Source organism: Lontra canadensis, unplaced genomic scaffold (assembly GCF_010015895.1).
Source record: "Lontra canadensis isolate GAN:19392208 unplaced genomic scaffold, GSC_riverotter_1.0 scaffold61, whole genome shotgun sequence".
Lineage (NCBI taxonomy): Eukaryota > Metazoa > Chordata > Mammalia > Carnivora > Mustelidae > Lontra > Lontra canadensis.
This window is the reverse complement of record NW_022631055.1, coordinates 9,035,560-9,059,832: the sequence shown is the minus strand read 5'-3', so window position 1 is coordinate 9,059,832 and position 24,273 is coordinate 9,035,560. Positions and strand designations below refer to the sequence as shown.

Here is a 24,273-nt window from a genome sequence, read left to right as displayed (position 1 = left end):
GGTCTCTCCATGAACTCTGAGAAAATTCAGATATACTCTGATTTTAAAAGAACTGTGTTTTACTTAGAAATGGCTCCTCAGTGGGATCATATACTTTATAGAAGTTTATTGTAAATACATTTGTTAACAAATCTGATCTCCAATACAGGAGTTCTTTAGCAGATTCTTTGCTGGCACAATTTTAACTTGTTAAAAATAAACCAACAGAAATGGTCTGAGACTATTCTGATTTATGGAGGTGAAAAAATTGTTTCTAATTGTATGATGACTCTTTGTTTAGAAGTCTCTGAGTATAGCTGACCCACAATGGTACATTAGCTTCAGGTGTACAACACAGTGATCCGCCATCTCTGTGTGAGTCTGAGCTCACCACAAGGGCGGCTGCCATCTGTCACTGTACAGGGCTGCTACACTGTCACTCACTGTATTCCCTATGCTGTGCCTTTTATGCCAGCAATTTACTCATTCCATCACCGGAAGCCTGTAGCTCCCTCTCCCCTTCACCATTTTGCCCAACCCCCCCAACTCCCCTCCCCTTCTGGCCACCAGTTTGTTTTCTGTATTCACAGGTCTGAGTCTGCTTTTTGTTTACTTGTGGGTTGTTTTCTTTAAGATTCCTGAGTGGAATTATGTGGTATGTGTCTTTCTCAGGCTGACTTACTTCACTTAGCTTAATACCCTCTAGGTCCATACACATTGTCACAAAAGGCAGGATCTCATCCTTTGTATGGCATATTCCCTCATGGGTACATATACCACAATCTCCTTATCTTACCTGTTTTTCTACTGATGACACTTGGGATGCTTCCCTATCATGGCTACTGTTAATCCTGCTGCAGTAAACATAGAGCTGCAAGAATCTTTTTGAAGTGGTGTTTTCCTTTCCTTTGCTAAGTACCCAGTAGTGGAATTATTGCATTATACTGTACTTCCATTTTTAATTTTTTAAGGAACGTCCATATGGTTTCCCATAGTGGTTGCACCAATTTACATTCCCACCAATTGTGCACAAGGGGCCCCCTTTCCCCACGCCCCTGCCAACACTTGTTCGTTCTTGTCATTCTGATTTTAGCCATTCTGACTGGTATAAGGAGACAGCTCATTGTTTTGACTTGCCTCTCCCTGATGCCTATCAATGCTGAGCATCCTTTCATCCATCTGTTGGGCATCTATATGTCATCTCTGGAAAAATGTGTCTTCAGGTCCTCTGCTCCATTTTTTAATCAAATCATTTGCTTTTTTGGTATTGGGTTGTATAAGTTCCTTACATATTTTGGATATTAACCCCATTTCAGATATTTATGATGACATCTTTTTTTTCAATGTAGGCTCCACACCCAGCACAGACCCCAACACAGGGCCTAAACCCCTGACTCTAAGATCAAGACCTGAGCTGAGATCAGGAGTCAGACGCTCAACCAACTGAGCTGCCCAAATGCCCCTATGATGACTCTTTTAAGTGTGGTAAATACTACTTCAAAGTGCTGAATATCATACTATCTAGTATAAAAATGAACATTAAATTTAACAACAAAATATTATATACTCATAAATGTGAAATATTACTCCAAAGTATTTTTAGGTTTTTCCAGGGATAGTCCCATTGCCCAAAACACTGTTTTTTAGTTTTAATTTTTTTAATAAACATATAATGTATTATTAGTCCCAGGGGTACAGATCTGTGAATCGCCAGGTTTACACACTTCACAGCACTCACCATATTGCCCAAAACATTTTTACACACTTAAATTCCTCTTTAGAATCAGTTTAGAGTAATAAAATAAAATCAATAACATGATAACTACGCACTATTTCTGAAAACCTTAAGTAGAATTATTCCAAATGAGTTTTGGTGGGTCTAACAACGGGACACACCTCACACAAGAACACGTGACACAATGTGCCCCAGCCTACAGAATTATGTTCCATTCGGGGATTATATTTAAGTGTACCACAGATGGTTTATAGTCTGGGGAATACACCCCAAACTGAAGAAAGGTTGGAGGAAATCATGACTGTTAAAAAACAGGCAGAAAAGAGTCCTAAATTCTGTTAAATGAACATAAATTCTGAAAAACATAAAAGGGTTATAAATTCTTCCACGGTGGTCTAAAAGCCAGCATTTGTAAAATCACTGACTAGGGATGGTCACAGTCTGTCAAAAGTATCATTTCAGCCAATTTGCTAGGTAACTGACTAGCTCTCAGTCAAACCTGAGGGATATTCTAGAATAAGGACATGAAAACTAATCTATATTTTGAGGAAGAGTTGTGCCTAAAAGTACTAAAATACTATACTAAATATTTGTTCACCGATACCAAGAATTTACCAAACATGGTAAGAGCTGATGTCCTATCTAAAAACAACACACCTATTTTACTACTGAGTTGTAGGAAAGTATTTTACCATCTAACACTTGGGACCCACCGTCTCCTCACATCAGTTATACACATAAAAAAAAAAAAATCCATCGTAAATCACACTAAGAAGAGGTGTAAAATTATAAGACCAAACAGATTTCAATAGTCACCAACCTTTCTACATTGACTGGCTTATCAAATTTGAACAAGATGTAGTCTCCGGCTACTGGGGTTATAGCCCAGAAGAAATCCTCCCCCATGTAAGTTTTCTCCAGTGTATGTCCTTGGTAGACCTTCAAAGAAGTAGATATCTCTGCAGGTGGGTTTACATGGATTTTAAGAATTAATGGTTTCATGTAATCTTTATCCTAAGAGGAGAAACACATACGCTGTTAAACATCATATAGCTTATTTATACTTAAGAAGAAGAATGATCAGTGACTAAACACGAAATAACAAACTATATGTGCATGAGGAAAATAAAATTACATCACCAACCGTGAGTTTCTGTATTTTTCCTGATAGGGAAGAATGCAGACCAACATGTTGGAAAAGCGAAGGTCTGAAGCGAATTCGTAGATTTGCTTTCTGTCTATCACAATGTTTCTAAATATTAAAAAAAAAATCATGTCAGTGTCACATTACAAAATGAAATCTTGTCCTCATCAGAAAAGCCACAAGTCCTTTTATTTTCTTTTTCCTTTTTTTAGAGACACAGTGGGGGTAGGGAGGGGCAGAAGGAGAGGGAGAGAGAGAGTTGTAAGTAGGCTCCACATCCAGCATGGAGCCTGAGACGTGGGGCTCCATCTCATAACCCTGAGATCATGACCTGAGTTGAAACCAAGAGTTGGACACTCGACCAACTGGGCTACCCAGGTGCCCCTTTCAGAAGTCCTTTTCAAGAATATTGAAAAGAAAATCCAACTTATCTCATAATTCCAAATCACAATTCTTAGGGTCCTTTTTAACACATTGAGATTTGCTACTTACTAGATAAACAGATTTAATATGAAAAAATTTTAAAATAAGCACAGCTAAGAGAAGAGTTCAGGATTTAATTTCAACCATCTTCAGGATACATCAAAATGTCCATTCGACTTTTAAAATTAAAATGCACACACTATAACCTAGAGGTTTGGTTCAAATATATAGAATGTCTTTAATTGGATGATATAATGAAGGATTTGCAAATAATAAAAGGCATATTTTGTTGCATCAAAGTTATCTGAAAATGCAAGGCAACAGCTTGACCATAAGCATTCAGTTGGTCTTCTGCAGTATTTTATCTCCTGTAGGGTTAGGTTCTAAAATGAGTCTGGGAGATGAGAATCTCTGATAGTAGAAATGAAGACCATTTAAATCCTCTATAAATTTTAGCACACAGCCCTTTGGGCCAGTTTGATCAATCTTTTCTGTCACTGCTCCTTAGGTATTTCAAGTTCCACAGTTCAAAACTCAGCACAGTTTACAGGACAACTTGTGTTTCCATCTGAAGTGCCTCCAGGTCCAGACTTCCGATGACAACCTGTCCTCACGCTTGGTCCGGGTGTAGGAAACCCAGAATGCCAGCAGGGCGCCCCCTGTGGGTTAACTCGGTACTTGAAGACAGCCTCAGCGGTCCTGTCAGGCTTTTATCAACTCTTCTCATTTTCAGGGACTTTTACAAGTTCTGGACGAAGAATGTACTTTTATTTGTAAGACATTTCCACTTGGAAAGGCCTCCAATAGTTTCCTGGGTACAAAAATGCTTAATTTTTCTCAAGAGGTTTTACTTCATTACTGTTATTACTAACACTACAGTAGAGGTAATAGAACATATTCTATTTACACAAAATTCAACTACTCAAATGGAAGGTGAGGGAAAGGAAGGGAGGAAGAGTAAAGGAGAAGAGCAAGGGGGAAGGGGGAAGAGAGGGTGGGGGAGGAAAGGGAAGAAGAGAATGACCAGTGTCTGAGACTGAGCCTTCTCAACAGGCGATGGACTCACTGGTGCCTGAAGAGTCCAATTGGGTTGATAAGCCTGTCGAATTTTCCAGCCCAGTGTCAAAGAGCTACTGTTCTGGAGGCTGCCAGCATGTGGAGACAGTTTCCCCGACATCCTAGCGGAAGCAACTGAAGAATTACATGCCACAGAAAAACATGGCCTAAGGAGCAGTGACAGAAAAGATTGATCAAACTGGCCAAAGGGCTGTGTGCTAAAATTTATAGAGGATTTAAATGGTTTTCATTTCTACTATCAGAGAGTCTCACCTCCCAGACTCATTTAGAAGCTAACCCTATAGGAGATGAAATACTGCAGAGGACCAATTGAATGCAAGTATACCGTAGGAGTGAAATGATCACCTGAATTTTCCTATGACCTACGATAAAAATGCCTGTAAATCACAAAGAAAATACAGGTCAGGACTTACATCATAAAAGTTGTTCAAATCAATTTATATGTTCAATCATTGTTGTAAAGTAGCTACTTTGCTATTTGGTTCTGTTCCATGATTTGCTCTAAGAAAGTGGTTTAAGAACAAACAAACAGACAAAAAAGATTGTAACAATAGCTTACAAACACCAGAAGGCAGTGTCCTAAAAACTAAGTGGCAGGTAGGATGATCAAACTACTCTAGATAATAAGGTCATGAAGTCAAATTAAAGGTTTGTTAGAATGAATATTAAGTCATCCCTGTAAAGACACATTCCCATAATAAAGACTTCCTGTTACTACATGTCAAAAATCACTTATTTTGGGGGGCGCCTGGGTGGCTCAGTCAGTTAAGCGCCTGCCTTCGGCTTACGTCATGATCCCAGAGTCCTGGGATTGAGTCCCGAATCAGGTTCTCTGCTCCTCAGGAGCCTGCTTCTCCCTCTGCCTCTCTCTCTCCCTCTCTCATGAATAAATAATTAAAAAAGAAAATGACTTATTTTTAAGAATGTGTATTCACATTTATGCTTACATCAAAAAAAAGAATTTTTTTTTCCAGAGGTACAATTCAAATTGGACAAGGAAAACATAGCTAATTACTTTTTATAACAAGATTTCTATGGAAATAACATGATAAGACAAAAATCATCATTGACTCATTTACCTGCTACCATCACCACAAAGGTCAGCATATGAACACTGGTATCTTGCAAGTAATATACTAAAAAGTGCTTTTTGACTTGCCACTGCTTTGGTATAAAATATCACTGCTATTTTATTTCTTATTTCCAGATGTGCTGGGCCCGATATTGTCCCCAAAGTATTTGAGAAAAGAAAAAAGACAGAGTATGAAGAAAGCTGAGGACAGATAGGAGAACATCTATAGCCCACAGTAATGAAATACCAGAGCCTAATGACACTGCTAACACTTATCAGCAACCTGAAGAAAGGTGGATTTCAGTGATTTAAGGGATTTTCCACTGTTATTTAAAAGTCCCTCTAATTTAGGGATTTTCTGTCAGTTCAAGAAAGCAAGCAAGCACTTCAAATGTCATTGCTTTCATTCAGCTATCTGGCTTCTTGAAAGTCACTTTCACAAGACGGAGAAAAGAAGCCTCTTCCCTTGGTAGAAGGTAGGGGAGGGACAATAAAGTATCCCTCAAACTGAGAAAGCACGGTTTTATTCAGGGTAACTGATGCTGTAGGGTGTGTTATGGGGGAGGGGTGGAATTGGGTGGGGTGAGGATCCAACTATGCAGTGATTCTCTACAAGATCTGGACCTTAGTCCACAGGTTTTATAGAGCAAGAGGACACACTGTAGTAAGCAAGGACCCTGGAGTGAGATCAAAGGGTTTGCAGGCACTTAACTGACAGCTAGCCCTTAATTAGATCTCACAGTACCACCTGGGTGTCAGGAAGGGGAAAGACTCTTATCTCCAACAGATACAGGGGAGATCAGAACAAACCTCTCTCCAACCCAGCCTAAGGTGGCATTTCTAAACTATGTTGTATATTAATCATCACGAGCCCTGAGCACGTGGCCCCAGGAGTGCTCATGGAATGAACATAAACAAAATGATAGGCCTAAGATGGAAGTCATGTTTGTCAGCACTCCTATATCTACCCTCATAAGAAATCAACTTACTGCGTCTTTTTCAGGGTTGCAGACTTTGACCCAGAGTATATGGTCCAAGAGCCAATCAATGGGTTTCTCCTTATAGAACATAAATATGAATTCCACGATCAGAGTGAGGTCTGGTGCTTGAAACATTTTACCTGAAAAAAAAAAAAAAACCAAAAAACATTTTCAGTCAACAGCTGTTATGAAGAAACCAAGCAACAAAATGGCTTAAATAAGTGAGATTAACAACAAATATATAAAAGCTTGTGCTTTCAAACAGAAGTCATGAAGAATAACTTCCCCACTTGTCTTGTCAAAAGCAAACAAACTTGCTTTAGCTAAACATTCTGAGTTGTCACCTGGGGATAAACAGATCTACTGAACTCCTGACTTTCTCCATTACAAAATCTATCGTTCAGCTACTGGCTCAAAGGATTCAAGAACCAAGTCAGAGACTTGGTTCATGTCTTATTAAAATTCTTCCCATTAAAAAAAAAAAAAAAAAAGGAAATTTAGGTTCTTTTAGGTTTAGGTTAAAAAAAAAAAAATTTAACCAAATCAGTAACTGCAGAAAAACAAGGTTTCCTAATTCTGTCTACAATGAAACTTTCACAAGTAAAGATGTTTTTTGATTCTTAAGTTTTGAGATAAACAACCAACAAGGTCAAAGGCCCAGCCTCTAATACTTAAAAGTTTTAAAGTACTACAGGAAGTGAAATGTTATTCTCTAAGTGTTTTTCTAAAACCTGTAAACTTCCTGCAATTCTTCAGCTTTCAATATGTTCTTTTTAATTACAGAATTTAGGGATTTTAGTGGAAAAAAATATTTTAAATGAGCACCTTAATTAGTCTATGAAAGCAACAAATGAATACAAATTAATCCCTGAACAAGAACTTCAAGGACTATATCAAACACCAGGAATTCATACTAGAAAACATTTAGTGTGGCATTCTTTTTAAAAGAACCCCAATCCTACTAGAGCTCTGGGCACTAAAAGAGCAACTAGAGGGGTCAGAGAAGAAATCAGACATGCTCGGGACTATGGCTGGCCCTGTGTGTGTACTCCACAGTAAATACTGCAATCTCAGAAGTATCCAAATATTATTTTGGGTTGACTTTCATCATTTCACATGCAGAAGGTTACCTAAAATTCAATTTCCTCAAAAGCAATCCATTTCCAGGAGAAAAAAGACAATTTTAAGGTAAAAGAAATTAGTTTAAGATTCTAAGAGTCACAGTTATTTCTGAAAAGTAGCTAAATCTGACACTATTCTTACCAATGAAGCCCAGCTGGGAGAACTCGAGTATCATCCATTCTTCAGAAGAAAGTTGAAGTGCAAAATTTTTTATAGTGTTGAAGTAATTTTGTTTGACAATAATATCATCTTCAAGCTAAAGAAAGTTGAATAATCAAATTAATAAATCAGAGATGAAAAGATTCAGATAAAAGGACATTCTTTATTATAAGAAAATTCAAGCATACTTCATAATGCAAATCAAAAAATGGTCAAAAATGATGAAAATATAGAAATAAAATTTTTTGAAAGAAAATGAGGAAAACAAAAGGAAGAGGCACACAGCAAGTCACCTGAACCACTCCCTTACTGTGGGAAATCAGTCCACTCCATGAATACCCTTTTTTGGTCCCTTCATAGTGCCCAACATGATTTCACACTACCCTTTTTACTTTTCAAAGGAAAATAATTTTTATAAGCCTTTAAATTTTTAAAAAATTTTTACATAATACATGTACTAAGTCAAAAAGCCAGTAGCTTTCCTTCTCTGCCCTCCAGCCTGCCAGCTGTGGTACCCAATGTTAAAAGTTGGGTGGGTGGGCGCCTGGGTGGCTCAGTTGGTTAAGCAACTGCTTTCAGCTCAGGTCATGATTCCAGAGTCCCGGGATCGAGTCCCTCTTCAGACTCCCAGCTCCACAGGGAGTCTGCTTCTCCCTCTGACGCCTCCCCTCTCATGCTCTCTCTCTCTCTCTCTCTCAAATGGATAAATAAAATCTTTAAAAAACTAAAAAAATAAAAAAAAAAAAGTTGGGTGGGCATCCATTTGATGCCTTCTATAGGGCCATACAGCACAAAAAGACCCATCTGTACTCAGGTTCCCATTCCCATTTACATTTCTGTAAATAAGGGATCTTATTACCACACTGTCTTCTTTTCCTCTTACTATATCATGAATATATTTCCAGGCTAATAAATATTTAGTAGATGCTTAATATTCCATACTATCAACTTTAAACAATTCAGTCAACTCTTCCCTCATTGTACACATACATCCAGGCTGTTTCTCATTTCTTGTCAATGCAAACAATGATGCAATAAATCTGCTTATATTTACGTATTAGTGCTTTTCATTTCTGTAGGACAGATTCCGGAAAGTTCACTTTTGAAATTTTAAAAGCTATTTTTAGGGGCCCCTGGGTGGCTGAGCTGGTTAAGTGTCTGACTCTAATTTCAGCTCAGGTCACAGTCTCAGGATTATGAGATCGAGCCCCGCATCAGGCTGTGCTCAGCGGGGGTAGTCTGTTTGAGAGTCTCCCTCCCCCTTCCTCTGCCCCTCTCCCTGCTCTCTCTCCCTCTCTCTAAAATAAATATCCTGTTAAGCAATATAAACAAATAAATGATATCATCAAGATACTTAAGAAACTGTGGCAATTCAGAGTGCCAGTTAACCCCCTATGCTCTGCCGGCACCACGTGTTATTTATGCTTGGAATTTTTACCAATTCAACCCGGAGCTGACAAAGATCAGGGACTAAGTACATGCATAAGACTTCCTCCCCAGGATCTCCTCTCATAAAATTTCCAAGTCACAAGGTGATTTTAATACCCTAAAAATTTTTTTCCTATTCTTAATTTCATGTTCTCACTTCTAGCTACCTGGGCTAAGCAATTTTCACTTATTTTTATACGTAAATTTTTTCATGTATTTAAATCCTACAAGCTTTCTTTGCCTTACCCTGTGAAGAAATAGTAGTAGTATTTGGAAAGACAGGACAGGACCCACCAAATATTTTACTGAGCCTTCTACTGTGTACTAACCCTAGAGAATACACTGGCGAAAACATGTTCTATGCCTCCAGAGCTTTAGGGAAGCTGGAGGGGAAACTAGACAAAGCACAGAACTACACTGACACCTTACTTTCCTCTGAAAGAAGAGGGGCCCATGCTCAAACCTAAACACCAAAGCCCAAAGCCAAGATGATCCCTAGTGTCAGGCAGCTACAAACTTTTCTGATAGGTAACTTCAAAAATAAGATGGGGACTAATTACATGCACAGAGATGTAGATGAAATAGTCAAAGGCCTATTTAAAAGTTGGTACACTCATTCTGGTTGCCAACTCACATTTTACATTCAATTAGGAAAACTGCTTTGTTCTACTCTCACGTCTCATCGAACAACTTCACTTTTACTTCTGGGCTCTCTATTCTGTTCCATTGGTCCATGTGTCTGTCTTTGAGCTTGAACCATAATGTTTTCATTCCTACGCTTTCTGGTCTCAGGTAGCTTGAAGTCTGGGATTGTGGTACCTCCAGCTTTGCTGTTCTTTCTCACAGTTGCTTTTGGCTACTCAGGGTCTTTTGTGGGTCCATGCAAATTTTAGTATTATTTGTTCGAGTTCTGGGGGAAACGCTGTTGGTATTTGATAGGGATTGCACTGTAGGTTGCTTTGGGCTGTATAGACACTCTAACAATACTAATTCCTCCGCTCCATGAGCATGGGATATCTTTCCATTTGTTTGTATCATCTTTAAGTTCTTTCATCACTGTCTTAGTTTTCAGAGGACATGTTTTCGTCTCCTTGGTTAGAGTTTAACCTTAGGTATTTTATTCTTTTTTGGTGCAAATGGAAGCCGACTGTTTTCTTTAATTCCTTCTCCTGCTACTTTGTTATTAGTGTACAGAAATCCAACAGATTTCTGTATATAAGCAACTTCACTTTTTAAAAAACTTGGTAACTGTAGATTCCTATGTGGCTCTAAGACAAAATATAGAGATCCCTAATACCTTTCACCCAGTTTTCCCCAATCTAACATCCTCTAGTGTAACTGCACTACACTTGACTGACCGTATAATTGACTGATCTTATTAAATTTCACCAGTCTTATAGCATTCAGGTGTGTTAGGGGTGTGTCTGTGTGTGCGTGTATATTTAGTTCCATGTAATTTTCAGAGAGAGAACAATTCCATCATGAGCATTCTTCTGCTACTCTACTCCTTAGATCGAAAGCCACCTCCTCCCTTCCGCACTTTCAGTATCCAGTAACCAACAGCCTGTTCTCATTTCCACAATCCTGTGATTTCAAAAATGCCATACAAATAGAATCATACAGTACGTAAGCTTTCAAGATCGGATTTTAAAGTCCCCACAGTTCCCTCACACAAACTGTTGTGTGTATCCACAGTTTGTTTCTTTTCATTATTCCATGTCTGTGGTAGAGATATGTCACCTGAAGAACATCTGGCTTATTTCCAGGTTTTGGTTAGCACAAATAAAGCTGCTATGAACCCTTAGGTACAGGATTTTTAGGAACATATGTGCTTCTATAACATAGGTGTTTTGGCATGGCAAGAGCCGATCTCGAACTAAAATCTTACAACTCACTAGTGATTACTAGTTCACAGAGGGAAGATAAAAAACAAGATGTAAAATACTGTTTTTATAACATGCAAATGTGCTATCAGAAACCAAGCATTATATATTAGAATATATATGGAAGACTTTATATATTACATTTTGGCTTAATTTTTTTTTTAAGTACAAAGAGAAATTAAAAAAAAAAAAAAAACTAGGGGTGCCTGGGTGGCTCAGTCTGTTAAGGGTCTGCCTTCTGCTCAGGCATGATCTCAGGTCCTAGGATGGAGCCCCGCATTGGGCTCCCTACTCAGAGGGCAGTCCACTTCTCCTTCTCCTGCCACACACCCTGCCCCACCCCACGCTCACTCTCTCAAATAAAATCTTAAAAAAAGAAAGAAAGAGAGAGAGAGAGAGAGAGAGAAAGAAAGAAAGAAGAAAGAAAGAGAAAAAAAAAACTAATGGTGGTTATCCATAAGGAAGGGAGAAAACAGAGTGATGGGAATGAAAGTGAGACTTCTGTATATCTTAGTTTATGCAATTCTGACTTTGGAATTTTTTTTTAATTACTAAAAAGGATAAAAATTCCTAAAAACTGAATATGAAATGAAACAATTAAACCAAGTTTCATATCAATTTGGCAGCATAGTCAAAGAGTATAAAGAATTTCTTCCAGTGGCTTTCAAACACAGAATTTTTACTATATATCCATATTAGGATAGTCTAAGGAGGGAAAAAAAGGACAAAGAAAATTTAAATAGCATTCAGCAGTCTAAGAGTTAGTAGTGATACTGGTATGACTATTTTGAAACTATTTCAGACATACTGTAGAATAAGAGAATTATGTTAATAGGATAATGTTATTAAAAACCAAGACTTTTAATGTTATTAAAAACAAAGGCCTAAAATCTTCATTAGACTTGGGGCTATCAATATGAGATTGTAGTTTTCCCCCTAAGAAATACAATACTCTTTTCTTTGCTAAAAGGCCTAGAAGCAACGACATCTTAAGAGCAATGAGCATCTCATGCACCCAGACTGTGGTCCTAAATACTATTTGCTTCTACAAAGAACAAGACTCCTTAAGAGAAATGACTGATTCTAGGAAATGTGCAAATCTTGTGCCAATCAGCAAAGAAGTGATCAAAGATTGCTGGACTTACATGGATGGAATATAAGAACCAATTTTTTTTTTTTTAGATGTTATTTTTTTGACAGAGAGATATTGCAAGAGAGACAAAGCACAAGGAATGGGGGTGGCAGGCAGAAGGAGAAACAAGACCTCTGCTGAGCAGGGAGCCCGATGTACTCTGGGATCATGACCTGAGCTGAAGGCAGACGCCTAACCAACTGAGCCACCCAGGCGTCCCATGAGCCAACGTGAAGAGATTCCCACTGGTTTCTGATGTACCAATCGTAAATAATGATTGCAAGGACTGAGGCAAATCAAATCTATTTTAAAAATCCGTGAGTTCACAATAATGTTTTTTAAATGACCACCACTGGAGATTTCTCAGATACCAACTTTAGAAAAATTAATGAAAAGAAAGGATAGGCATTTATTCTGCCTTTCCTTAGTGAACTGTTTTTTAAGGTAACCAAACAGACAAGGAGGGAAAGTTCTTTACACAAGAACTCAGCTTCTAAGAACATTGCAAGTTACAGAATTAGAAAATTATCACTTGGCCACCTCTAAGGAAATGACTTATCTGGGGAAAAATAGTCAATGATTTCAGAAATCACAGGGGGAGTGGCTGCTGGGGAGCTTTACATAGAGGAGAGATGAGGCTGGCCACCAAGCCCACTGATTTAATGTCAGCATCACTACAGCCGGGACAACCGCACGAAATGGGCATTGTGACACGATTCGGTAGGAAACACCCAACAGCATTCTAGAAGACACTCTTCAATTCCAAGTCAGCTGTGATACAGCACTTTACCAAAGTGTGAGATTCTGTGACGGGAAACTTCATTCCAAGCCATAAACATAACATTAGAACAGGTAGGCTTTTTTTTTTCCCTCCTTTAGGAATATGCCTGTGCTGACCATAGAGTTGGCTGCCTTTTTAAAAGCACTCTCTCAAAGTCCTGGGTAGGCTACATCCCAGCAGACGCAACACGAAGACACACACCTAGCATAATTATCAAGTCTGTACTAAATCCCTTTGCTTCCTCACACTAATTCTCCCCCATTTTGCTGGGTGAACTCTATCCTTCACAAATAGTTAAAACCAATATTAAACTGAGGACTTTTCAGGCTAATCTGTTTTTCCCACTTTGTAGCTCATAATGAACTCAATGAGAGAATTCTATAAATCATGTGAAGACTTCAATACGAAGCAACTCCTTTTTGGAGGCATAATTTTTGAGAAAATTAGGCAATTACAGGGATGTTCACTGGATTCATCTGTGACACAACTAAAGAGTTGGGAATAATCTCAATGACCAAGAATAAGGTCATTATGATATCTGAATAATGATACTTCAATAAGTGATTAAAAAGTATTCCTACCTGTAATCACTGGCTTGTTAAGGTGCCTACTGTAAGTGAAACAACAGTACAACAGGCCATGAGACAGGAGGTACAGTATGATCTTATTCTTGCAAAAAAAGAGTTGTATTAAATGAATAAGTATGTGTAAAGCCCAAGTTGGAAAGAAAAATGTACAACGTGTGAAGTGTGTCTTAAGTGTCAGCTCATAGCTACTGTGGTTCTAACACCACATATACACACCCTGCTTAACCAAAGTTTTCTTTATCCTTTTTTTTTTTTTTTTAAGATTTCAAGAGAGAATGGGAGAGGAAGCACAAGCAGGCGGAGCAGCAGGCAGGGGAGAATCAGACTCCCAGCTGAGCAAGGAGCCCAACATGGGACTCTATCCCAGGACTCTGGGATCATGACCTGAGTCGAAGACAGATGCTTAACGGACTGAGCCACCCAGGCACCCCTGCCTTATCCTCTTTCTTCACCCTATCCTTTTGTTAACTTCCTAAACACTTACTTTTTTTATACTCCACGTACACAAAAAAAAAAGCTTTAAGAGTCTATGAATTCTATGGTTAGAGATAAATTTAAAACCCATTTTAAAAGCAACGTAACTACACTTTTAAATGCTCTCTATAAAGTTCTTGACCATCATGTAAATATACAGAGGCCCTAGAACAAACAGCAAGATTCAACTACAATAATATGGGGCACATGAAATAAAATGTTTTGAAGCTATTATCTTAAAATTAAAGTAAGACTTCTCTAAGACATTTAAAGGATACCATGTTTTTATACTCCTAACTCTTGTATACACAATGTTATATTCTGACCCTATCATCATTAACATTTCCCAAACTGAGAACCAAGAAAGGGTGCCTGCACATTTGAATGCACGTGGCCCAACATAAAATGTCCAAGGAGACAAAGTCTGTGCTCCATAAAAGACTGCCCTACCACGGAAAAGCAGGCTTCTCTTTCTTTCCTTCCCTCTCAAACCCCTGCCAGCAGTTGCAAAACCATTTACTTCCTTTCTGATTCAGGGACCCAGAGCCTCTTCTTGCAACTCTCATCAAAACCTCCTTTCAGAGAAAGATCTAATAAACGTTTTAATACTAAAAAAACAAACAAACAAACAAACAAAAAGTAACTGACAGGCTTAGTGTGCTTCGCCACTCAGGGGTATCTGCATTTTGAACAAGGAATAAAGACGAAATAAAGATGAAATTCCAACTGTAAAATTTAAGCTTAAGTCACTAAGGAAAATGAGATTTGGAAGAAACAAGAACCTCCTGCAATTATTTAAGTTGTTGCCTACCTGGCTAACTTAAAAGCCGTATCATTACAGACTTAGTCTCTGAGCCACGCTGCTAAAAGCTGGACCATTACAGCTAAACGTCAGTTTTACTATCTTCAATATAAATGTTCATGTATTGTACCATTAAAAAAAAAAAGAAGAAGAAGAAAGAAAACTGTATTACTGTAAGATCAACAAAAAAAACTATCAGAAAATCTGGGTTCCTGGGTGACTCAGTTGTTAAGTGTCTGCCTTTGGCTCAGGTCATGATCCCAGGGTCCTGGGATGGAGCCCCACTTTGGGCTCCCTGCTCAGTGTTCCCACTCTCCCTGCTTGAGTTCCCTCTCTCACTGTCTCTCTGTCAACTAAATAAATAAATAAATCTTAAAAAAAAAAAACAAAAACCTATCAAAAAATCCTTTAAAGTTTGCCAAGTAATTAAACCTTAGCTCTTTTTAACAGGGGAGAGAGGGAGAATGAGAGCAAAGATGGAGGGATAGGAGAAGAGGAAAGAGATGAGTGACCTGCCCACCATCACACTATTAAGTGGAAAGCTAGTGTTTGTGCTAAACCAGAGAATGGAACAGCAGAGCCCACATTGTCAGTGACTGTGACTATGACAGACCCTTCTGCTCTCTGATATACTGTTATAATCTTATACATCTTAGAAGGCTTACACTTTCAAAACTTCCTGTTTTAATGAACATATATTCTGGATATTACTTTTTCCTTAAAAGTGTGAAAAAACATTACAGGACAAACCATACTTACCTGAATGTAATATATTCCCTTTTCCTGAGCATACATCATTAGAAAACAATAATCTAGGTTTTGCTTTGTTCTCCATCTAAAATAAAAATTTTCAGAAATGAGTTAGGAATCAGACTCAAATTCAGCAAAATAAGATTCAATGTAAATATTTTATAATGTCTACTACATGTTATATTTTATAATATATATACATACATTGCATACACACAGTAGACAATATATACAAGATATCTGTCGACCCACAGATACCTGTGTATCTATATATGTACACATAGGATACACCCATGTAGGAGAGCATGAAAGAGAATTCACTTTTCTCTAACGAAACCTTTATCAAAACACTAATCATCAAGATGTCCTGAGGAAAAAAGGAGTCTAATGTCAAGTAAATTTGCAAATCATATATATCCCCCTTCTGGAGACATATTCATATATCACAGGCACAGAAACATCCAACAGTAAATAGATTTGTTGAATAAAAAACTTTCAGTCTATTATTTTCCAAACTCCTTCGACTGAAGACCCTTTTTTCAAATGTAATATCTTAGTGTTTCTGGGAAATGGTGCTTCAAGAACTATACTTTGAGGACCACTGCTTTGCATGAAGGCAGAAATTAATAAAATATTGTACTGAATGCTCGGGACGCCTGGGTGGCTCAGTTGGTTAAGCAGCTGCCTTCGGCTCAGGTCATGATCCCAGCGTCCTGGGATCGAGTCCCACATCGGGCTCCTTGCTCGGCAGGGAGCCTGCTTCTCCCTCTGCCTCTGCCTGCCATTCTGTCTGCCTGTGCTTGCTCTCTCTCCCTCTCTCTCTGACAAATAAATAAAATCTTAAAAAAAAAAAAAATATTGTACTGAATGCTTAAAAAACCCAAAACACATTTAAGTTTACATTATTAAGTCCTTTCAGGGAATTCCTAGTAACCTACAGAAACAGACTAACGCTGAATAAGAGAAGTAGTTGTAAAAACAAGTTAAAAAACAAAAAACAAACAAAAAAAGGGTTTTAATCATACAAAGTAAACTTCTCCAGAATATACCTTGGAAGTTGTTCTGAATTTAATGAGACCACCTAGAATTTACCAGAACCATTCCCAAATTCTTAGAACTAAAATATTTCTTGAGAGACAACTGATTAGAGGGTTATATCCGTCTTTCAGACAAATTAACAACTCAAGAAATATTATCTCTTCCCAAAACATGATTTTTTCCTTTTTTCTGGTGACATAAAATTCGAAACTAATGTTAGTATCTCTTAGATTACATTGTTTTTAATAACAATACAATAAAAGTTTTCAGTCCTTCAATTTTAGAGATTTAGAGACAAATCTGGTTGACTGGATTTTTATATTATTACAATATAATTCTGCAAAACAGTAATATTGTTTTTATCACTTCCACTGAATCAGTACTCATTTACTTTGCATACAGATGTTAGGTTTCTCTCTGAACTAGCTTTTGCATTATTCTGAATATATCTTAAGTCATAACCCACAGAACAGCAGTTATAAAAGTTATAGAATGGAGTGGCTGAGTGGTTCCGTGATTAAGTGTCTGCCCTCAGCTCAGGTCATCATCCTGGGGTCCTGGGATTGAGTCCCTGCATCAGGCTCCCTGCTCAGTGGGGAGCCTACTTCTCCCTCTCCCTCTGCCACTCCCCACAGCTTGTATGTGCACACGCTCTCTCTCTCTCTCTCAAATAAATAAAATCTTAAAAAAAAAGTTATTGCACAGAGCAAATTCAACCTCTCATTATAAACTGCATATTTTCCAATCAAATAACCAAAAATGCATTAGCTCTCACAAATTATCTGAGTCGTAAAATGTGTTACATTCCAGTAAATACTTATTACATGGTAAACATTTATTCCATATCATACTCACAAGAGTGAGGGATCTTAAACAACACAGGCTCACCTTACTCTTTCTTTGGAGTCTCCAAATGTCTCCTTTAAATTTGTCAGGTCAGGATAATAGCTTTCAGGAGGGGATATTATTTCCACCAAGCCAGAACTGATTTCTTTAGAAAATCTGTCATAAGAAAGATTAGCTGAGTTATTTAAGCTCTGTGGGAATTTTATCTATCTTAATGCTCAACTTAGTGTGCGTAACATAAAATACATCAGTGAGGTATACTGTTAGGGTCACTGTGTGCTCATGGAAGTAGCTCATCATCGATTTTGCCAGAAAATATGAATTTTTCGAATAACACAAAGGTTTTTTTTCTTAATAATGCTTTAAAAACAGTGTAAAAAGTGCTACTATCCCTAGAGAAGCATAGAAATCCTAAGCCAGCTGCATGTATTATATTCCTAAAAAGTATCAGAATTTTAAAAAATCAAAATGAAGGTATCACAGACAATAGAGAATTGAAGAAAAACAAACTAACGAATGTGTGTGTGTCTGTCTCATACATGGAGCAACGTCTGGAGGAAGCCGGTTGTCCTAACTGTGGGCTGTACTACTGACCTTAGCAGCAGACATCAAGGAGGGTGCTCAGTACCCTGGACACATACGAGGGTCCTCACGACAAAGAATTATCTCGCCTCCCGTGTCAATAATGCCAAGGTTGAGAAAACCCGTGATCAAGCTTTTGTGATCAGCTTGACTAACTCAAGTGTATTCCTTCCACGTTTGCATTCCCCTCATTTAGTTTTTGCAAATCTCCACAAAATCCTTGTGCAACTACCCGCATTTACACAAATGTGGTTCATGCTTCATCATACTTTTTTCTGGGCTTGGTGTTCCTACACACTGAGGAAGAAGAGAAATGACAAAAATCACAGCATAAACCCCAAAGACCTGACCATGTGGTCAAGAGGAGGAGGGGCCAATAATGAGTGCCCCGCTCCTGTATTTGAGGAATCTATACTAAATTCTGTTTATATAAAGGGCTGCCAAGAAATGGAGCACTTGAAGGAAAAACAACAACAACAAGTGCACAATTTAGTTCTGCACTCTTCATAGGTTTTTAAAAAGTTTCTGGTTTCAGCATTTTGATAGACAAGGTAAGAACCGCAGTATTTTAAATCTAGGGTTGACAAATAATTGTTGCTTCCTTTTGGCTTTTTAAGTAAAAGATACATCTTTAGGGCTAAAATAGGTAAAAGTCAGTGAAGAAACCCATATCATGACGAGTTTTTATGGTATCACTATTAATAAAACTATGAAGGCAGTGTTAACGAAAACTAATATCAGAAACTTATTAAGCTTTCCCCATTAGCTGCTAAGTGCTTGCTCACAGTAAACTGTTACTCAGTCTTCGCAGAAGAGAACAGATTTAGCCATAGTTTAGCACTGAGGTTTGGAACTACTACAACTACAATAAGCTACAACCACTACAAGACTATCCACCCTGATAGCAGAGTGTTTTTTTGGTCAACTGAGGGTGAAAGACATAAGTAATCTTGTATGATCCTCTCTATGGTCTTTAAGATCAATAATTCATTGACAGAGTTACATACGTATGGCATTCAAATCTTTTCTATACTGAAATACACCAATTCGTCCATGATCAGAAAACCGTATATCCACCTACTTTTTGACAACATAAAAGACCAATGATAGTGACCCAATGAACACTAAACACAGAGAAATGAACTATAAAAGAGACGTTTTCTTTTAGCAAAAAGCCAGTAAGTAACAGTAACTAAAATATTATCATTTTCATAATTAAGAACTTACTCTTTCTCCAAGTTGGCTACAACACTGTGTACATAATCACTATCTGTCTGGGAAAAGAAAAAAAAATTACACATACATCACTGTTTTTAAATTTTTAACTTTTAATACTGAATTCAAATAAATAATTACAACATAAAGGAAAGCATGGCATCTAATTTTGAGACATGGATTTGCATTTCTGTATTCTATTTTATTGAGCTACAATATATCATGGAGTACTTACTAATACAATAAACAGAGGTCAGTTTTTATTACGTTCAGTGGTCTCTGATTCAGCAGAAAAAACGGTACAGAAACTATTTTTGCTTCTTCTGAAACACCCAAACTATAAGCAGTGAGTTAATCACAGATGCACCACGCTAGAGGGAAAGATTTCTCCACATACAATCCTAAAACCTAGGTTCAAGATCTGTCTCCGTAGCTACTTGGCCTGTATTAAGTGAAAGTAAGTCACTTTCGTGAGCCCACCTTTCCTATCCTATTTAAAAAAAAAAAAAAAAAAGGCAGGAGGAAAAAACACCTTAGAGACTATGACACTTAATGCTGAAACCACTAATAAAAAGCTGTTGTTGTCTGTATTCTTCTTATCATCATTATTATTAGGCTGATAATGAGAACCCAAGTCAAAAGCACTTTACCCAGAGTTAGAAATAAATGCTTATCAGACCTGTGTATTTTAAAATTATATACAAACAGGGGTGCCTGGATGGTTCAGCTGGTTAAACCTCTTGATTTTGGCTCAGGTCACAATTTCAGGGTCCTGGAATCAAGCTCTGCTTTGGGCTCTGTGCTGGGTGTGGAGCCTGCTTAGAATTCCCGTCTCCCTCTCCTTCTGCCCCTCCCCACCACTTGTGCAGTCTATCTCAATCAATCACTCAATCAATAAATTATATACAAATAGAGATCTAATACTCCCTACCAATTTTAAATACATTCTCAGATTATATTAAAATGCTCAATTGTCAAAGGAATCAATGACCCATAAAATATGATCTAGGATATAGAGACTGCCAAACACTTAATACTGGAGAAAAACAAACGGAAAAAAAAGATTAAGCTTAACCCTGGAAATTATAAAACTATTAAGCTATAAAAAGTTGTATAAAGGGTTTTCTGGAAAAGTATTTTACCTTTAATTTCTGTTAACTGAAAGTGATTTCTATTTTTATTATTAAACTTAAAGATTGAGGAGTGAGGCAGTAACACCACATCCTTCAAACTCTTAACAGCTACGGAGATAAAATGGGCACATAACTCAAACCCCTCCGTATTCTTCCCACATAAACCCAAACATTAGTCAGTGATCTCTCTTTTAATAAATTATTCACAGACATGTGTAACCAATGAGTATCTTACCACTCATCAGCTCTAATTTTGGAGAATATGATAAGAATTGGTTTATACAAATTTTAATGTTTAAGCAACAACCTGATATGCAATATGACAAGCATTTATGAAGGGCCACTGATTTGCCAAGCCAAGGGAAAAGGAATACAGAGATGAACAAGACCGGTTCCCTCTCCCCAACAGGCTATTCAAGAGGTGGGCTAAGATGAGTGGACGCAAGTGCAGATTTATTGTGTAATACGCAATAAAAAGTATGGAAGTTAAGTGAACCACATCTAATATCTAATTACACGGAATCCTTATTTTGCATGCTAACTGACATAACTTGCAAAAGATTTGCTTAAATGCCTGTTAACTGGTGTCACTTTTCTACAAGAGAGTCCATCCTTTCTGGTACCAGCTAAGGAAACCGTGCTGGGAAGCCTCTGAAGAAAGCTCTTGCCCACTTGACCTCTAGAGGGCCGGCCAGCCGGGCTTTATATCCACAGGGCCGCTCCCTGCCTCTCCCCTGTAAAGGAAACCATCTACATTGCACAGTACATTGCGCAGTAAAGGAAACCACTTACAGAAAAGGAACACAATGAAAAGGCAACCTACAGAATGGGAGGAGATACCTGTAATGGTGGCTATCCAAAATACATGGAGAACTGACAACTCTAACAAAAACCTCAAAAACCTGACTTAAACGGGGGCAGAAGATCTGAATAGACATTTTCTCCAAAGAAGACACACACACAGGCACAAGAAAAGATGCTCCCTATCACAATTATCGGGGGAATGCAAATCAAAACAGCAATGAAATACCACCTCCAACCAGTCAGAACGGCTAGTATCAAAAAGACAAGAAACAACAAGTGTTGGCAGAAGAAAAGGAAACCCTGGTACCCTGTTGGTGGGCAAATAAGTCAGTGCAGCCTCCTCTGGTAAACAGTATGGAGGGTCCACAAAAAAATTAAAATACAGCTACCAGGGGCACCTGGGTGGCTCAGTGGGTTAAGCCTCTGCCTTTGGCTCAGGTCATGATCTCAGGGTCCTGGGATCGAGCCCTGCATCGGGCTCTCTGCTCACCAGGGAGCCTGCTTCCCCCTCTCTCTCTGCCTGCCTTTCTTTCTACTTGTGATCTCTCTCTCCCTCTGTCAAATAAATAAATAAGACCTTTAAAAATAAAATAAAATAAAGTACAGCTACCATATGGTCCAGGAATGCCACTTCTGGGTATTTATCCAAAAAAACACAAAAAAACAAAACAAAACAAAACAAAACCCATAAAAGCACTAATTCGAAAAGATACTATGTATCCTGATGTTCACTGCAGCATTATTTACAATAGGCAAGATACAGAAGCAATTCAAGTGCCCACTGATGGATAAATGGACAAAGAAAATGTGATCTACAAAGTGGATTACTGTTCAGCGATAGCTAAGAATGCAATTTTGCCATTGGTGGTAACACAGGTGGACCTATAGTCAATAAGCCAGACAAAGACAAATACAATATAATTTCACTTGTATGTGGAATCTAAAAGACACAACAAATTTACAAACAGAATGAAAAGAGACTCCTAGATAGGGAGAGCTGGTGATTGTAGGGTTGGGAGGTGGTGAAAGAGGTTAAGGAGATTAAGAGGTACCAACTCCCAGTTATAAAGTAAGTAAGTTATGAAGATGTAATGTATAGCATAGGGATAGAACCCATAATATTGTAACAACTTTGTATGGTGACAGATGGTAACTAGACCTATCATGGTAATCCTTTTAAAATATATAAACATACTGAATCTCTATCTTGTACATCTGAAACTAACATAATATTGTATGTCAGTTATAATCCATTTTTTTTAAAAGTCTGAATTAGTCAATAGGCCATAAGATAGTCTCCGGAAAAGAGGTCATAAAAATAGCAACAATATCCACCACCTTAGATATTTACCTCCTAAATAACCTCTTTAGATTTTGTATCATTAGGTTGATAGCATTGTACTAGTCTTCTATATCCTTACTCATTTTTCTTTATTCATTCTATCGAGTAATGAAAGAAATTACACTTAAAATCTCAAACAAAGATTGTGGAAGAATTTGCTAACAACTCAGAAGCTCACTAATCAATGGTCTACAGACCATGACGTAGCAGAAGGCCAAGCACATATTCAGTGTGGACCAGCCCTTAGGCTGCCAACTAGTAGAAGGGATCAAGGTACCCTTTGATTCTTTGTGCTAATTCTGAGAAAAACGCCATTGTTATCTGGACAGAGGTTACACTCTATCTGTATACTGCTCTAACAGACGCCCACATACCTGGGTGTCATGAGGATGTATGTAGCATGAATACTTTGTAATGTTGACTGATGAGATTTAAGACAATTCATCTAAAAATTTAGAAATTAAAAAAAAAAAAAGCAGGCTCTTCCTCTAGCACTTTCAAGACATTGTTCCATTGTCTTGGATTTACGTAGTTTCTAACAAGAATCTACAGTAGTCTTACTCTTCTTTTTCTGTGTATAGTGTATCTTTGTTTAGGCTTCCTTCTAGACCTGCCCTTTATCTGTTTATAGCAATTTGATTATGACATACCTGACAGTGGTTTTGTGTTTATTCTGCTTGGATTTTTTTTTGACTTCCTAAATCTAAGGATTTACACTTTTCTTCAAAAAATGGAAAAATTTCAGTGATTATTCCTTCTTTCTCCTCTCCAATCTGGACTCTCATATGGTAGAGCAGTTACTATTATCTCATAGATAAATGCGGTGAATAACACTGTACTTTTTCAGTCCTTTTCTCAATATTCTTAATTTTGGGTAAATTCTACTGTCATTCTTAAATTCAATGACCTTTCCTTTGGTATCTAATCTGTTAAGATTATATAGTAAATTTTAAGTTTCAGAGATGTACTTTCCATTGCTATATGTTCTACCATTTGATTCTTTATACATCTTCCATTCCATTCCTCAGTGTGTTAAGTACTTGAAAACGTCTGTAATAGTTTTGTTGTCCTTTCCTTCCAATTCTATCACCTCTATCTCTTCTAGATTTGTTTTTATCAGCTAAATTTTCTTTTAGTTATGGTTCACTTTTTTCTTCTTGGCATGCTAGCTCTTTTTTATTTGATGACAGACATCATAAATCCTGCATTTTTGAGTGTCTTAATTTTTTTTTTTTTTTTTAAGCACTGGGCTTTATTTAAGCAGGCAGTTATCTGTGGATCAGTTGACCCCCACAGGCTTCTTTTTAGCTTTGCTGGGGTGGGGTGGGTGGGCCTCAAATGACCACTTCAAAGACAGTTTGATTCCTCTGGATTCTCCAGTAAATGTCCTGGGTGACTACCAAGGACTTGCCATTTAGGCCCATCAGAACTCAAAGTGCATGAGCAATGGCAATGTTCATTTTTCTCCCCAGACTTGTGTAGTGTATCCTGTGCACACGTGCCCCAATATAACAAGGACCCAAAGGCACTCTCATTTTCTGTGCAGCAAGTCTCCTTTCTGCAACTCCGTTCTGCAGTTTCCCCTTGCTCTCCCTGTGACTGCCCTTGTGCAGTGTGATCTGGAATGCATCTCCAGGCAGAAAGTTGGGGAAATTGTGGTATTCACTGCATTTATTTTTCTCTCTCAGGGAATCCTGTCGTGCACAGTCTGCTGTCCAATGTCCGAGAACAAAGGAATCATATTTTGTTCAGCCTTCTAGCTGCTTATAGCGGGAAAGTAAGTCC

At 37.8% G+C, this 24,273-nt stretch overlaps 1 protein-coding gene across 1 annotated transcript in view; it reads right to left on the bottom strand.

Annotated features, from left to right (window-relative positions):
* MGAT4A (alpha-1,3-mannosyl-glycoprotein 4-beta-N-acetylglucosaminyltransferase A) overlaps positions 1 to 24,273 on the bottom strand; it is a 115,653-nt gene that overhangs the window by 13,715 nt on the left and 77,665 nt on the right. Inside the window, exons 6-12 of the mRNA XM_032877706.1 lie at positions 19,222 to 19,268; positions 17,455 to 17,568; positions 15,538 to 15,613; positions 7,674 to 7,788; positions 6,420 to 6,550; positions 2,859 to 2,966; positions 2,535 to 2,728 (exon numbers count right to left, since the gene is read on the bottom strand). Coding sequence (XP_032733597.1) covers positions 2,535 to 2,728; positions 2,859 to 2,966; positions 6,420 to 6,550; positions 7,674 to 7,788; positions 15,538 to 15,613; positions 17,455 to 17,568; positions 19,222 to 19,268 — 785 coding nt within the window. The remainder of the gene's footprint in view (positions 1 to 2,534; positions 2,729 to 2,858; positions 2,967 to 6,419; positions 6,551 to 7,673; positions 7,789 to 15,537; positions 15,614 to 17,454; positions 17,569 to 19,221; positions 19,269 to 24,273) is intronic.